Consider the following 13596-nt stretch of genomic DNA (forward strand, 5'->3'; position numbering starts at 1 on the left):
AAAATTAAATCGGAATCAGATTAACAGTTTTATATTTAATGAACTGTCGTTCGAGGCTGCGAAGCTCTGAAGGCATTAAGGGAGTATTAGGAGGTAGTTAGTTATAATTTTTACAGAAAATGCATAAATAAAATATTATAGCTTGATTGGCCGTGTATAATTATTAAAAGGAAGATGGTCCCCGGAGCGGTCAAAATAACTCAAATAGTAAATAAACTATTTATAATGACCCAAAGTTTCGCCTCACTATGCGGGCTGTTTCAGGGCTAAAAAAAAAAATACAAACATCTAAAATAATGTAAAAAAATAAGAGAATAGATAACATAAATCAAATTACTCTGAGCTATATTTAATAATTATTTAAAATTTATACATAAATGAACAAAGTAAATTAAAGAAAAATAAGATATACAGTAAAAAGTATGAAAAAACAACAATTACAAAAAGGTATTTGACAATTATGAATGAAAATAGGAATAATAAATGACAAGAAAAAAGGAAAATAGTGAACAAAATAGGACACTCACTACCTTTCTGAATGAAGGAAAGCTAATGAATGAACTAGTGGCGAATGCGAGGTATGCACAAAGTAGGGGAGTGGGGGAATTTGTTTACTGTCATCTTCCATTTATATACTACACACGATCAATCAATCAAAGATCTTAAAATTTATTACTTTATATTTAATGTGTTTTTACTATATAATTTTGCAATCCATCTTTTATCTTTTATAAGTTATATTTATATTTTTTATCTGCATTTTATATTTATCTGCTACTTCCACTTCGTACTTACATGTATTGCTTTACAAAACCTTTGTAGCTTTCAATTTTGTATATATTTTTTTTTTGTTTCCGAATTAGTAAATTTTTTTCTGAATAATACTTTTCTTCATAAAAATTGCCATATCTCCTGAGCAATTTAAAACCCTACAGCTAAATTAAAACAGTCATTGGAAAGCTCATTAAATTTGCTTAAAGGACAAGCATAAGAATGCTACACAATATTCAAAACTAATGTTTAATCGACTATGGTTACAATGATCGACATTTTACAAAAATGTAGAAATGCTGAATATTGCAAAATTTTATTTTTCAATATATCTTACTGAAATAAATTTTCTAGACTGAGCTTTGTAATTGCACGAAAACTTCTCTTTTTTGTAAGCTTTCTTCACTTTTGCTATTACCTTTAAATTTGTAATGTAATATAAAATAGAATGTAAAAAAAAAGTATGGAAAAAGGAAGGGGAGCGTGTGCTGTGATGAAAAACAGATGCTGTCTACAATTAAAGCACAGTTTGACGAATGTAATTGCGATGTTGATACATATTAAAAATTGATAGAAAATTTTAAATATGATTAAAATCATCGGGATTTTTAAAAAAGGAGAATATTTATATGGAATATGGTCCGGGTGTGGTAAAAAAAAACTCAAATAGTAAATGATTTACTATTTTTATTGAACCAACGTTTTGCTCCACATTGCAGGGCTTCGTCAGCGCTAAAAAAGATACAAACACTTGACATAGTTACAAAAAAAAGAAAAATCAACTAGAATATTTATAATATAATAACATAAAGTCATAGAAGATAATGAATGGGGAGTGATGAAAAATGTACTTATACAAAGTTTCTCACAGCAGGTATTTAGCTATCATCGAACTGGCCGATTTGAGCTTTTCAAAATGTTGTCGCTTGACAATAAAATGTTTATTTTTATTCAAACATTTTTATCTGTAAAATCCCGATTTCTTAAATTCAAAGGAATTCGTGTTGGTTTTAAATTTTAGTCACTCTTTAGTTGCTAAAAATATTTTACTAAAATGTTCGCAGTATGAACTAGGTTCTCAAATTTTTGAGGAGTGGTGCTGAGGGATTTTAATAATATGCCTGATAATAATAATAAATGCATTCATGTTTTAAAAATTTATTTCGTATGTTGGTGCCTTGCACCAAGTGGTGATATTCTAAATATTTAACAAATGGTCCACTAACAGAGGAGAAGAAAAGTCAATAATTTCACCCCAATTACTTTAATGAAAACTATGTATAATTACAAGTCAAAATTGATGAGTCTTCCGAGTATAAGGAATAAAAAATGGCGGCTGATACCTAATAACTACCTCAAACACTAGAAAGTCTAATAGTACATTATCTAAAGTAGAGCAAATTTGCTAAGATATGAGTCTTAATCGAACTATTAGAGAACGTTCAATAATTCTCGAGATATAGTTTTTTAAAAAGGAATATCTCATCAAAAAATGCACTGAAAAATCAGTAGTTAGTGAATTTATTTAAGGAAATCTATATCTCAGAAACAATTAGACGTGAAGGTGTCTATTAGCACTCATATTAAAACTAGTTTAATGTGCCATAAAGTAGTTAATGACGTTTAAACTCGTAGGAGTAGTTGTTCTATGATATTCGAAAAAATAAATTCACAAGATGTTGATTTTTTAGTTGTTTGGCCAGAATTTTTCGATTCATGAAAAACTATATCTGAGGAAGTATTATATGTGCAGATGTCAGCCAGCATTCGAAATAAAACCAGTTTAACGCACTATAAACTAGTTTATAACACGTATCTTCGTGGGGTAGTGGTTATGATGAATATGAATTTTGCGTATGAAATTTTGTCTAAATCACTTTATTTTATGAAATATCATGAAAACAATTTCTCCTAGGAAGATAAGTATAATAAATTACTTTACAGTACGCTAAACTAGCTTTAATTTGTATGCTGGCAGGCATTTGTACATCTAATACTACCTAAAATATAGTTTTTCATAAATCTATATCTAATATTTATATTATTAAAATTTGACTAGTAATTATATAGTTTTCATTAAAGTAATAAAAAAATAGAGAAAAATAACTGACTTTTTTCCACTGGGCTCTTGTACCATCACCACTGGTTTCACCTCTACATTAGGCTAGAGACACCGTTCTCTAATATATTGTGAATGATTTATGTAACGTAATGAAGGGAGTGGTGTTTCTTTATTTTTTAATTTGTTATATTAACTTATAAAAATCATATTTTTTATGATCCTTTAAATAGAAGATCTAAAGTTGATAAAGTTTATGGTTAATTTAGACGCTAACTATGTACTTATCTACTTAAGGAGCTTACGGATGAAAAAACAAACGAAAAAAAAAAGTCAATGTTTGATTTTCATGCTTATTATTCTAGAGTCATTTCAGGACTGAACAGTGGAAAGTCCAAGCTTATCTGCTGTGCACTTGGAGTAATTTAAATTTTAAATCAAAATTAGTATTAGTGCAATCCGTAAGGATACAAGGATACGTGGATACATATATTGGATGTATGTAATAGATATACTAATATAACTATCTCTGTATATATATATATATATATATATATATATATGTCTGTATCCATAAATACATACAGCTATTCTCAAGCTCCAAGGTTAACAGAAGGTTCTGTAAGAATAAGGAGTACCATTCTGCAAAATGTTACTTAATTTTTTTTTTTTTTATACATTTACCAAGTTTGCTTTTCGAGATAGCTATTTTCTCTTTTTTTATTTACTTTTTTAAAATAAATATATTTTCATTAAAATATCAAGCAAATAGATAACACACATCTGGAACCCACTTTTCTTGGTGTGAAGAGGGAAGCATACAAAATTGGAGCAACCTCATTATTGAAATATCACTCAAAATAAAAATTAAATTTAAGTATATATGTTATAAATATATATACAAAATAATTGTATATATGTATACATATATTGACAGAGCAACTGCTTAGAACCTTTATTTATCAATAAAATACATGATGTACTCCGTTAAACAATAATACACTTAGTCATTCTGCATCTTGGTAATGCTGACGTATATAGTTTCTGTTGTTGATATATTTTCAGATCGTTCATTGTCGGAGACTATTGTAGATATGCTCTGACGTATTTCTGTGCGAGGGGCTACATCCTCCTTGCACCGTCAAGTGTAGCTGCTCCTATCTAGCAGGAAATGTTGGAACTAAAGTTCGGAGCTACTCACTTTTTGTATCATGAGAAAGACCTTTTTTCTACTTGGGATCCGATCTAACTGGAAAAAAGGTCAAAATGGAGCTTCCTTCAAATTCTAAAAGACCCCATTATTGTTATTAAAAATCTATTTCTTTTATTTTTCAAAATATATTAGTCAAAAAACATGTATTGCTTGTTAGTTCAACTTTTATAGAACTTAATTAAAATAAATAAAGTATTAAACACAAAATTTTCATTTTTCTGAAACTGGATTTTTTTTTCTACCGCTGTCCATTGTTCAGATAATCGTTCATAACTCCTCTGCATTTTATTCAAATCCTTTGTTACTACAACCGTTGGAAAACTGAATGTGTGCTCTTCCAACTCATATTAACAACATTCGGGCTTTATGACTTTATAAGGACGAAATAGTTGTTTCAAATGAAGAAAATATTTTCAAACTTTTCATTTTATCTCCCCGATTCTAACTTGTTTAATTAAGTCTCTTTTATGCCATTCGGTGTGGTTTATAATGCCATAAACCACTTCTAAGTTTCGTGTACATTAGTTGAAGTTATTGATATTTTTTAAAGAGTTTTATTTTAAAAAGTTCTCAAGATATTAACTGTTATTTGAATGGAGGGATAAATTCCAAAAAAAAAAAAACATTAAAATTACTAATTGTAAATAATTACTAACAAAGATATATGTGTTAGGCTGGACGTTTTGCTTATATTTATAAAAATGTTATAGAATTTTTAGTTCCAACATAAAAATCATATTTACCTAAATTTTAAATTTTAACTAAATTGATATAAAGCTTTCAATTGTTTTCATTCAGTCTATGTATAGTACATACTCAAATCTAGCAATAGCGAAGCATTGCTGGGTCAGCAAGCTCACAATAAAAGATTGCTAACATAATTAAGTTATGGTTATTGGTTCCACGTTATTAATAATTATTACTATAACAAATAACCAATTTAAAGAGCATTTCTATTTTTTAATAGAATCAAAAAGCATCATTAAAATAGAGTATTTAACAAAGACGTGAAAGGAGACCTTTTTTTCCTGTTAATTTGAAATTGAATATGGCGCTCTATACTGAGCGCCTAACACCTTGATTTTAGATAACTGAACTCTGAGGAATGTTTGAACTACATTCGCCTTTTATCTATTAAAACGAGTTTCTTATTGTAAATGACGTTTATTGTAATAAAAAATAGCTTAAACGTTATCGGTATTGAGAGTAAATGAGCTGGGTACATTACATGGCCCATAATGTGTATACATGGCTGAAACTGCCAGTCTATGTATGTTTTGTTATGATATCATCGGGGTAGGGCTTTGATGTCAGTTTTATATTGTTCTGTTTGTTAAACGGATGAATATTACATATATTCCCATGTTTTCTGACATTGAACGTCCAAGTTTTAAAACAAAAGTATGAGTAAGTGTCAAATGCTATACCTCAACTAGGTTATTCTTTATGTTATAGCCTGTTCTTTTGAACATATTTAGCCTAATTATTTTTCTTTAACATATTTCATCCTCAATAGTGTTAAATTATAAACACCATTGAAAATTTATTGTTTAGTTTGACTGTCAGCAAGTTTTAAAGAATTATTTAGGTTATTCATCCTAATGACATCTTTGTAACATTTTTTTCTTCTTCCTATAGTTAGTATTACATGATATATATTTCAGCCGAAGCAGTGGTAGAATACGATTACAAAGCCAAGGAACCTGATGAGCTCAATATTAAAAAAGGAGACATCATAACTGACATATCCATTAAACCTGGAGGATGGTGGGAAGGAACATTAAATGGAGGAAAAAGAGGAATGTTTCCCGATAACTTTGTTAAGGTAACTTACTTTTAATAACTTCCAAATAATAATATTTCTCCGTATTCAATCACGTGGAATGTGATACCTTGTCGTTAAAAACTTCTTTTTATCATGAGGAAATTACAAGTACTGTATATTAAAATTTATTACTGTTTTACTTCCAATCACCTAATACCCATTTAATGTGACATGTCTATTGGAGGACACACCCTTGAATATTTTGCATGTCTTATCTAGAGATATCTCAAGTGGTTTATAAGAACATTTATCATTGCTTTTGCATTTAGTGTTAATCTTTGTTATTTATGAATAGTATCCGAAGATTATTTCATAGACCTGGCAGAAGAAATTCTACTCATTTAATGATAGGTTCTTCTGAAGTAATTTTAATTATAAGCAAGTTTATGTATATTGTGGATTGATAATTTTAACCGCTATTCATATAAAATTTTTTTTTTCACAGTTAATTAAAAATGAAGATGGAGAACCCTTACCATCATGTAAGATAAACTTGTTTTGTAATTTTTTCACCCTGATTTTATTAGTGTTGTGCTTTTAATTTCAAACCTCTTATCTCTGTTTTAGTTTCTGGTAGAAAGTGCCGAGTTAACTTTCCATATGAACCTCTTAACCCTGACGAATTAAGACTGCATGTAGGAGATGTGATTGACATAATATCAGAAGTAGAAGAAGGGTGGTGGAAGGGATGTCTCAAACATAAGGCAAGACTTTTTTTATAAATTTAGAAAGAAAGTAAGCAAGAAAGTTTTTGTCATTTGTCCCTAACCTTTGTTTGTATTTCATTATACAGATCGGTGTGTTTCCTTCAAATTTTGTTGTGGAAATAACTGATCCTAAACCTGATGTCCGAGAAGCATCACAACGAAAACAGAAAGTTAGTCGAGATGAATCAGTTTCACATACAATAGGTAATTAATTTAACAAGTTCTTGTATTCTTTTTTTTTTTTTTTTTTTTGGGTTGTTGAATTAAGAGATAGATCTTATGTTATTGGCAAGTTTTTGTTTTTTATGCATTTTGTTTCTCTGATGAAGTCACCTTCTATAGTTAGTTTTGGCTTCCTCTAATATTAAACTATAATGTAGAGGTAAAAATTAGTGGTTGTCAAAGCATTGTCATTGTGCTATATTTAGCATTGTGTTTAACAATCAATTAATTAGTCCACTAATTTTCAAACATAATTAAAATTAATCAAAAAGTGTCTTTATTACATATCCCATTTTATGTTAGTTATAGAAATACCAAATACTGGCATGGTTAAATACCATCTGCTAAGGAGATTTTCTGACTCATCGATCAGATCGTACCATATTTAGCTATTATAATTGAACCCTGTTGCTCATATTGCTTTAATTATTAACTTAAATTAATTATTAACTTAAATTAATTATAATTAAATTTAAATTAATTATATATTGCTTTAAAACAGAACACGTCCTTATTAAATGAAGTATTTTGTTACTCTCCTTACCAAATATAATTAATAAAACTTTTATTTGAAAACAATAATTATAATTTTAAAAACAATCCTTTAGAATCAATTAAAATGTAGAAGTTTCATTTCCAATAATAATATTGTGAAAATATTTATAATAAAATGATACATAATATCAAAAAAAAATGGAAGGTTATATCCTAATGTGGCCTCTCTCTATTGGCAGGTTACTCATACTTCAAATTGAATCTTGATTTATTTGATATTGAGATTAAATACTTTCTGAAGTTTTTTATTGAGATAAACATTTCGTCATCTCTGATAGATTTCTTATTTTATGTATTTTAAATTGAAATCAAGGGTTCTGTCGCTTAGTTGAGTTTTTACAAGTTTTAAAATTATGAGAAGATTCAAATGAACTTGGAATAAATTGTATACCAAACCCTCAATGTTTTTAATTAGTAAATGATAATATGTAATATGAGTGATTTCTTAGTTTTTCAAAATTATTAATTAAAATTAGCTCATAAAACAAAATAAAGAAGGTAATGATTAAAAAATATAATTATTTTTCACTAACATATGGCTAAGAGTTAATAAAGAATACATTCAAATTATATTAGTTTGTAATTGATAGAACTTTTCACTATTACCATTTTTAAAAAAAGTTTATTGTGAATTTTATTTTATTTTTATTTGTATAAAATAATATTTAATAAGTTGTATTATTAAAAACTTTTTTTATAGATATCTTGTTATTCAACTTGAAATTACTTTAAAAGACTTTCAAAAACTTTTAAATGAGGTTTAAAGCTGGGCTAAATGATGGCATATAAAAATTAATAATCAAAAAAGCTTATGTTTTTCTATTCGCTGTCAAAGAATAGTGTGCAAACCATTACAATAAACGTATGTATTTCAAAAAATACTGACTTAGACTCCTCAGATAACTGTATGGAAGATGCAGACTTTTGGCCAGATTTCTTGACTAACGATATGTACTTTCACTATGGACCGAACCCTATCTTGTGAACTACTTCTTTAATTTATAAGCAACCCACAGTCTGCATTGCAAAAAATATCAATCAGAATAGTGAATATTTTCTTTAAATAGGTTTAAAGTGGATATTACATGCCTCATTTTACTTATCAAACTATTTCCTCTATGATATTTTGAAAATTTTCTGGGTCAACTTGACAAAAAAATTGTTAAAAAATTTCATTTCTGGCTGTATACTAATACAATCTCACAAAAACTGTAGAGACAATAAACTAAGAGCTGTATTGATCTAATCGTGTTACTAAAAAATATATTCAAATAACATAAACCTGAAAAATACTATTAATTAATTATTTTATAACTTGATCGAATGTTCAGGTGTCAACATGAATGCTTCCGAAATTCAAACTACTAAATCAGAAAGTTCATTTGATCTTCCAGTTTTGCCACCAAAACCAAGTAAGAATCTTTTTTTTATAAGTTTTTAGTTTGTACTGTATAGTTGTTCTAATTATAGTAACTGTTGGTACCTTTTTCATAATATTCAATTACAATAACTTCATCCTCATAAACATTGTATTTCCTTTTCTGGAACCAGCTATTCAAAACAAGAAAAAATAGTCTAATGTATTTTATTTACATACTAGTTTTTTAATAAGAAAATTCTATTTTTAAAAATCTTGCAAGAGATGTATAATTATGAATCTGTAGCCTTTTTTTACTTTCACTTACCCAAGATATGAACATATATGGTAAGAAGTATTTTGGTCATGAAAAATTTGAATCTAAGTTTTCACCAGAGATACAGTATTTTTATTTTAATTGCGAGTTAAACATTGAAATGATTTTAAACTTAAATTAAATTAATATGCTGCCACTGAGATATTTTTGGTGGTTTATTAAGTAGTAATTTTGTTTTGGTGGTTTATTAAGTAGTACTTAGGTTTTTAGTGTCAGTCGATTCTATGGAACCGTAAATCAATAGCGGAGATATTTATTTGACTTTAAATTCAAAGTTTGATATTTATTGAATGAAAACAGGGTTGATAGAAAAAAAAATAGTTTAATTACTAAACTAGAGATATGTAAAAAGATTAAGTTAAATCTATAATAAAAAAAAATTTAAATAACTTTTGTCCGTCTCCTTTATCTTTGGTAGTTGATAAAGTAAAATTATAGCATATAGAGGTGTTAGCCTATTCGTAAAAAATAAAATTATTAATTTTTGTTTGTTATTAGGTATACCTTTAACACTGATCTCAAACTGTTTTTTAAAGGTTATTTTTGAAGTTGCTATTTTGTTCCTCTTACTTAAAACACTTAATGCAACAAATCAAAAAAAAATTAATGCAAACAACTTTAATTTAGAAATAACTGTGAAAATTATTATTAGAAAATAATTGCAAATGCAAACTATGATCTGACTTTTTTATTTTGCATCAAGTGAACTTGCACTTATCAGAAAAATGGGTTGTAATTCTATAATCGAGATTCAATTTCTTTTTCTCTTTTAATACTAACATATTGATATAGATATATTTAAATTAAAAGTAATATTGATTCCTAAAGTTTTGCTAGGCTTCTGTACATTCAGGATTGAAGAGTATTGTTGGATACATTTTGGAAACAGAATATCCTAGTTTTATTATTGTTACTGGCATTAAAAACAAAAAAAGTAAAATATCGCGAAACCCCCCCCCCCCAAAATTCATTTTTGCTCCCCCCCCAAAAAAAAAAATCCATTCAATCATTCCATGCGATTGTACTATTTATTGAATAAAGTTTATTTCTATTTTTATTCATTATTTATTCTATTTTTCAATAAATTAATGTGTAATAAATATTTAACAACAAATAACTGAGGTCATTATTTTACTTGAATTATAACTTATTATTTATATATAAACTACGTTTATCAGAGTTCATCTTCAATGTGGCTTTACCTTAAATAAGAATTAACAAATTCCAGATAAAAATATCCGTTTTGTTCCATCACAATGAACCTTTATTGTCGAATTGGTTCTGGTAGTCTAGGATCTATTCATTTGTATTGACAACTCTTATTCAGACTATTAATAAGGTTTGGATGTCAGCTGGTCTTAATTATTATATTGGAATATTATTCAGTAACAAGAAAAGAGTTCCCATTTTTTTTTTATCCTGCAGTAATGTATTATAACAGACTAATGCATAGTCAATTATTAGTAACTAAATAAATATAACAAGTAATTTATTTTACCAAACTACGGTGTAGCTACGATGAGGATAATTTCTATTCTCGACTTTTAGATGATTTCATTATCATATTTGATAGTTTGTAATCATACAAAAAAACAAAAATAAAAAATAATTAAATTTAATAAAAAGGGAAAAGAACTCAATCCTGAAGTATTATTTCTACTTAAAGATGTCTGCTTCAACATATTGGTGGATTGTTAGTGAAATTGTCGTCTATAACTACTTAACCATGGTTAAGTAGTTTGGTTTCTTCGTCTGATGCCTAAGTTTTGTTAAAGGAGAGGAGTTTTGTTAAGGGTTTGAAAAGCAATGGACTATTACACCGAGTTCAAGTATTCATTGACGATTTATTACCTATCTTAGATTATCACACTAGCAACTCGCCAATGTGTATAACTATAGAAACCACTTAAGATAAATAGGATTATTTCCATGGTCAGATTTATATTAATTTTTTTTACCTAACTATTATATACTAATTCATAATTAATTGCATTTTAACATAATTATTTATTTTCTTAGTATCCAACCAAGAAAGTAATTACTGGAAATAAATGATTACAAAATCTACCACTCAGTAACCATATTCGATTTGTTTATATTTCTTTTATATAAAAAAAAAAATTTTTATTGAAATTTAAGAATATAATAATTCTATCAAATATTATTTTAACTGTGGTACAAAAGATTTAAAAGTTAAGAATTAAAACTGTAGTTGATGAGTTGGTTTTTTTTTTTCAAACCAATGAGCCCTCTACTGTGCGATTTTACAAAATGACGTGATGGTAAATAAATTAAAGTTCTAATTTTAAAAACTTATATAAATTTAAATACCTGTGCAGTGTAGCTCTTCATTTTCCATTTTGAACAATGGTTGCATGTGAATGTAAGTAATGTTAATCCAAGCCATCTTTATCAGAACTTTGTTTGTTTTAAAGTTGTTTACTTACTTCTTGCCTAGACTTTGACCCTTATTACTTATTCTGTGTCAAATTAATATATGTATATATATTTTTTAAAACTTATTTTAATATCCTAGATATTATTTAATTCTACTATCATGAGAATAGATATTATTTAATCAATCATGAGATTTGTTTTATTTCAAATTGTTTTTAATTATCCATAATCATCTATTGTGCATCAGAATCATCATAGCTTCATTATTAGATAAGAAAATTATCATTATAATGGTGTATATGTTTTTGACTGTAGAGTAAAAATAAGGAGAAGTTAGTCGGGGTGTGGTGAGTGATGAGAACACTTATTATAAAAAACTTATTTTTCAAAAAATAAAATATTTTTTTTACATAATGCTTGAATAATATATATTTTGCTAAATTTATTTAAATATAAGTTTCCTTATAAATTGTGTTCTATTTGCTGTTCACACCCTCCTCCCCCCAAACATTTTCTCGTTATATTATTGCTCTATATTCTCTAGTTAATTAATAAGGATCTGACATTGTATTATTTTAATAAATTTATAATAACTGTTGTTTATACCATTCGATCATTAATGGCTTTATAAACTGTTAAAACTAAATTTATGATAATCATTCTCTTTAAACTTTAAAAAAATAAAGTAATAAATAAAAATGGATTAAAGTTCGCTAATTTGATTTATTAAACTTTATGAATTACTCTACCGAAAATTGGAAACTATGCTTAAAATTAGTTCCTTTCAAATTTAAAAAGATGTAACTACGCCAACAAATATCTCACTTAATAGTTTTCTTCAGAGTTTACAAAATTCATCCCTTAATATTTAGGTGCCTAGTTGTTACCAATGTTCTAAAATGTTTTTCGTATGGATTATTTACTATTTCATTTTTTATTATAACCAAGGAGAAAATGTTTGGGGTATGGTTAAAGAGAGAAATGTGCAGAAAGTATTTTTAAGGAAATATTGCTTTAAGTCTGGAATATACCATACTGTTATACCTTTCTACATATTGTTAAACCACACTTCCTATTCATCTTGTTTATTACATCTACAGTCTACAACATCCTTCATAAATATGTTTTAGCTAGTGTTTATTGAATATTTATCCAATAATTTTTTTATTCAATTACAATATATGTGCTTTTTTGTTTTATAATTTCAGCAAAAGAATATTACAAAGCATTGTACAAGTATGAGGCTGAAAACGCTGATGAGTTATCTATTCAACCGGGTGATGTAATTACCCTTTTAACTAAAGATGGACAAGATCCTGGCTGGTGGAAGGGCGAACTGAAAGGAAAAGTTGGATTTTTTCCTGATAATTTTGTCGAACAAATCACCTATGAAGAAGTAATTAATGCTTTAAAATATTTCTTACCCGTATTACATTCTTATTTTATTTTTAAATACTGTTTATATTTTTTAGGCGAATAAGAGTGAACTGAAATCAAGACTATCTAATAGAGCAGGATCAACCATTAGTAAGTCTGCGACAACTTCGTCTATTTGTGAAAGCGGCAGTTCTTCCATTACACGCAAGTTCAGTGATACCTCAAAAATATCAGGTATTTTCATTTTATTTGCTTAATTATTAATTTGTCAAGCTCAACCAATCTGTTGTATTCTGGGACTGTCTAGTTCTTCAGTTTACTGTATACAATGTAACCCTTGATTTATCTTATCTGTTGATTTGCCCTCTATTCAAGTACTATAGTACTGTAGAGAAAATTTTATCGACAGCTTGGAGCACCATACCTAAAGCAGTTTAAGCTCCTTGCTTACCTATTATATTATCCCAATTGATAAATGTCCTTTGATCATTTATCATCCTATTTTATATTTTTATATCTCAATCCCAGATAACTTTGGTTGTCATGTGTATCTTTGTATTTAAAGTCTTTTGAATTTTAATTGTTAAAAAAAGAATGTGTATCAGTACAATCCATGAAGGATCTCAAGTTAAATACTTGGTAAGAAAGTACTGTTTCTAGTAGTACAGTCATGCAGAGTGGCGATTTGTTCAGGATCACACTTAAATGCCAGGTTCATCGACATCCCCAAAACACAAAGTACCTAGAAGAAAAATTAATTTAATAATAATATATAA

At 27.4% G+C, this 13596-nt stretch overlaps 1 protein-coding gene across 3 annotated transcripts in view; it reads left to right on the forward strand.

The window, feature by feature from the left end:
• The window catches only part of cindr (CIN85 and CD2AP related), a 62646-nt gene that overhangs the window by 26023 nt on the left and 23027 nt on the right, over nt 1-13596 (forward strand). Inside the window, exons 1-8 of one of the 3 annotated variants that reach the window (XM_067053571.1) lie at nt 5164-5450; nt 5708-5868; nt 6314-6350; nt 6436-6572; nt 6662-6779; nt 8684-8764; nt 12652-12839; nt 12916-13054. In XM_067053571.1, the coding sequence (XP_066909672.1) occupies nt 5447-5450; nt 5708-5868; nt 6314-6350; nt 6436-6572; nt 6662-6779; nt 8684-8764; nt 12652-12839; nt 12916-13054 (865 nt within the window). In that variant the 5' untranslated portion in view covers nt 5164-5446. Of the gene's footprint in view, nt 1-5163; nt 5451-5707; nt 5869-6106; nt 6231-6313; nt 6351-6435; nt 6573-6661; nt 6780-8683; nt 8765-12651; nt 12840-12915; nt 13055-13596 lie in introns of those variants that run through there. The other 2 variants (XM_067053570.1, XM_067053572.1) reach the window with 2 other exon arrangements.

The sequence above is a fragment of the Halyomorpha halys genome, unplaced genomic scaffold (genome assembly GCF_000696795.3).
Source record: "Halyomorpha halys isolate HHAL.00 unplaced genomic scaffold, Hhal_1.1 Scaffold305.1, whole genome shotgun sequence".
NCBI classification, from domain to species: Eukaryota; Metazoa; Arthropoda; class Insecta; order Hemiptera; family Pentatomidae; genus Halyomorpha; species Halyomorpha halys.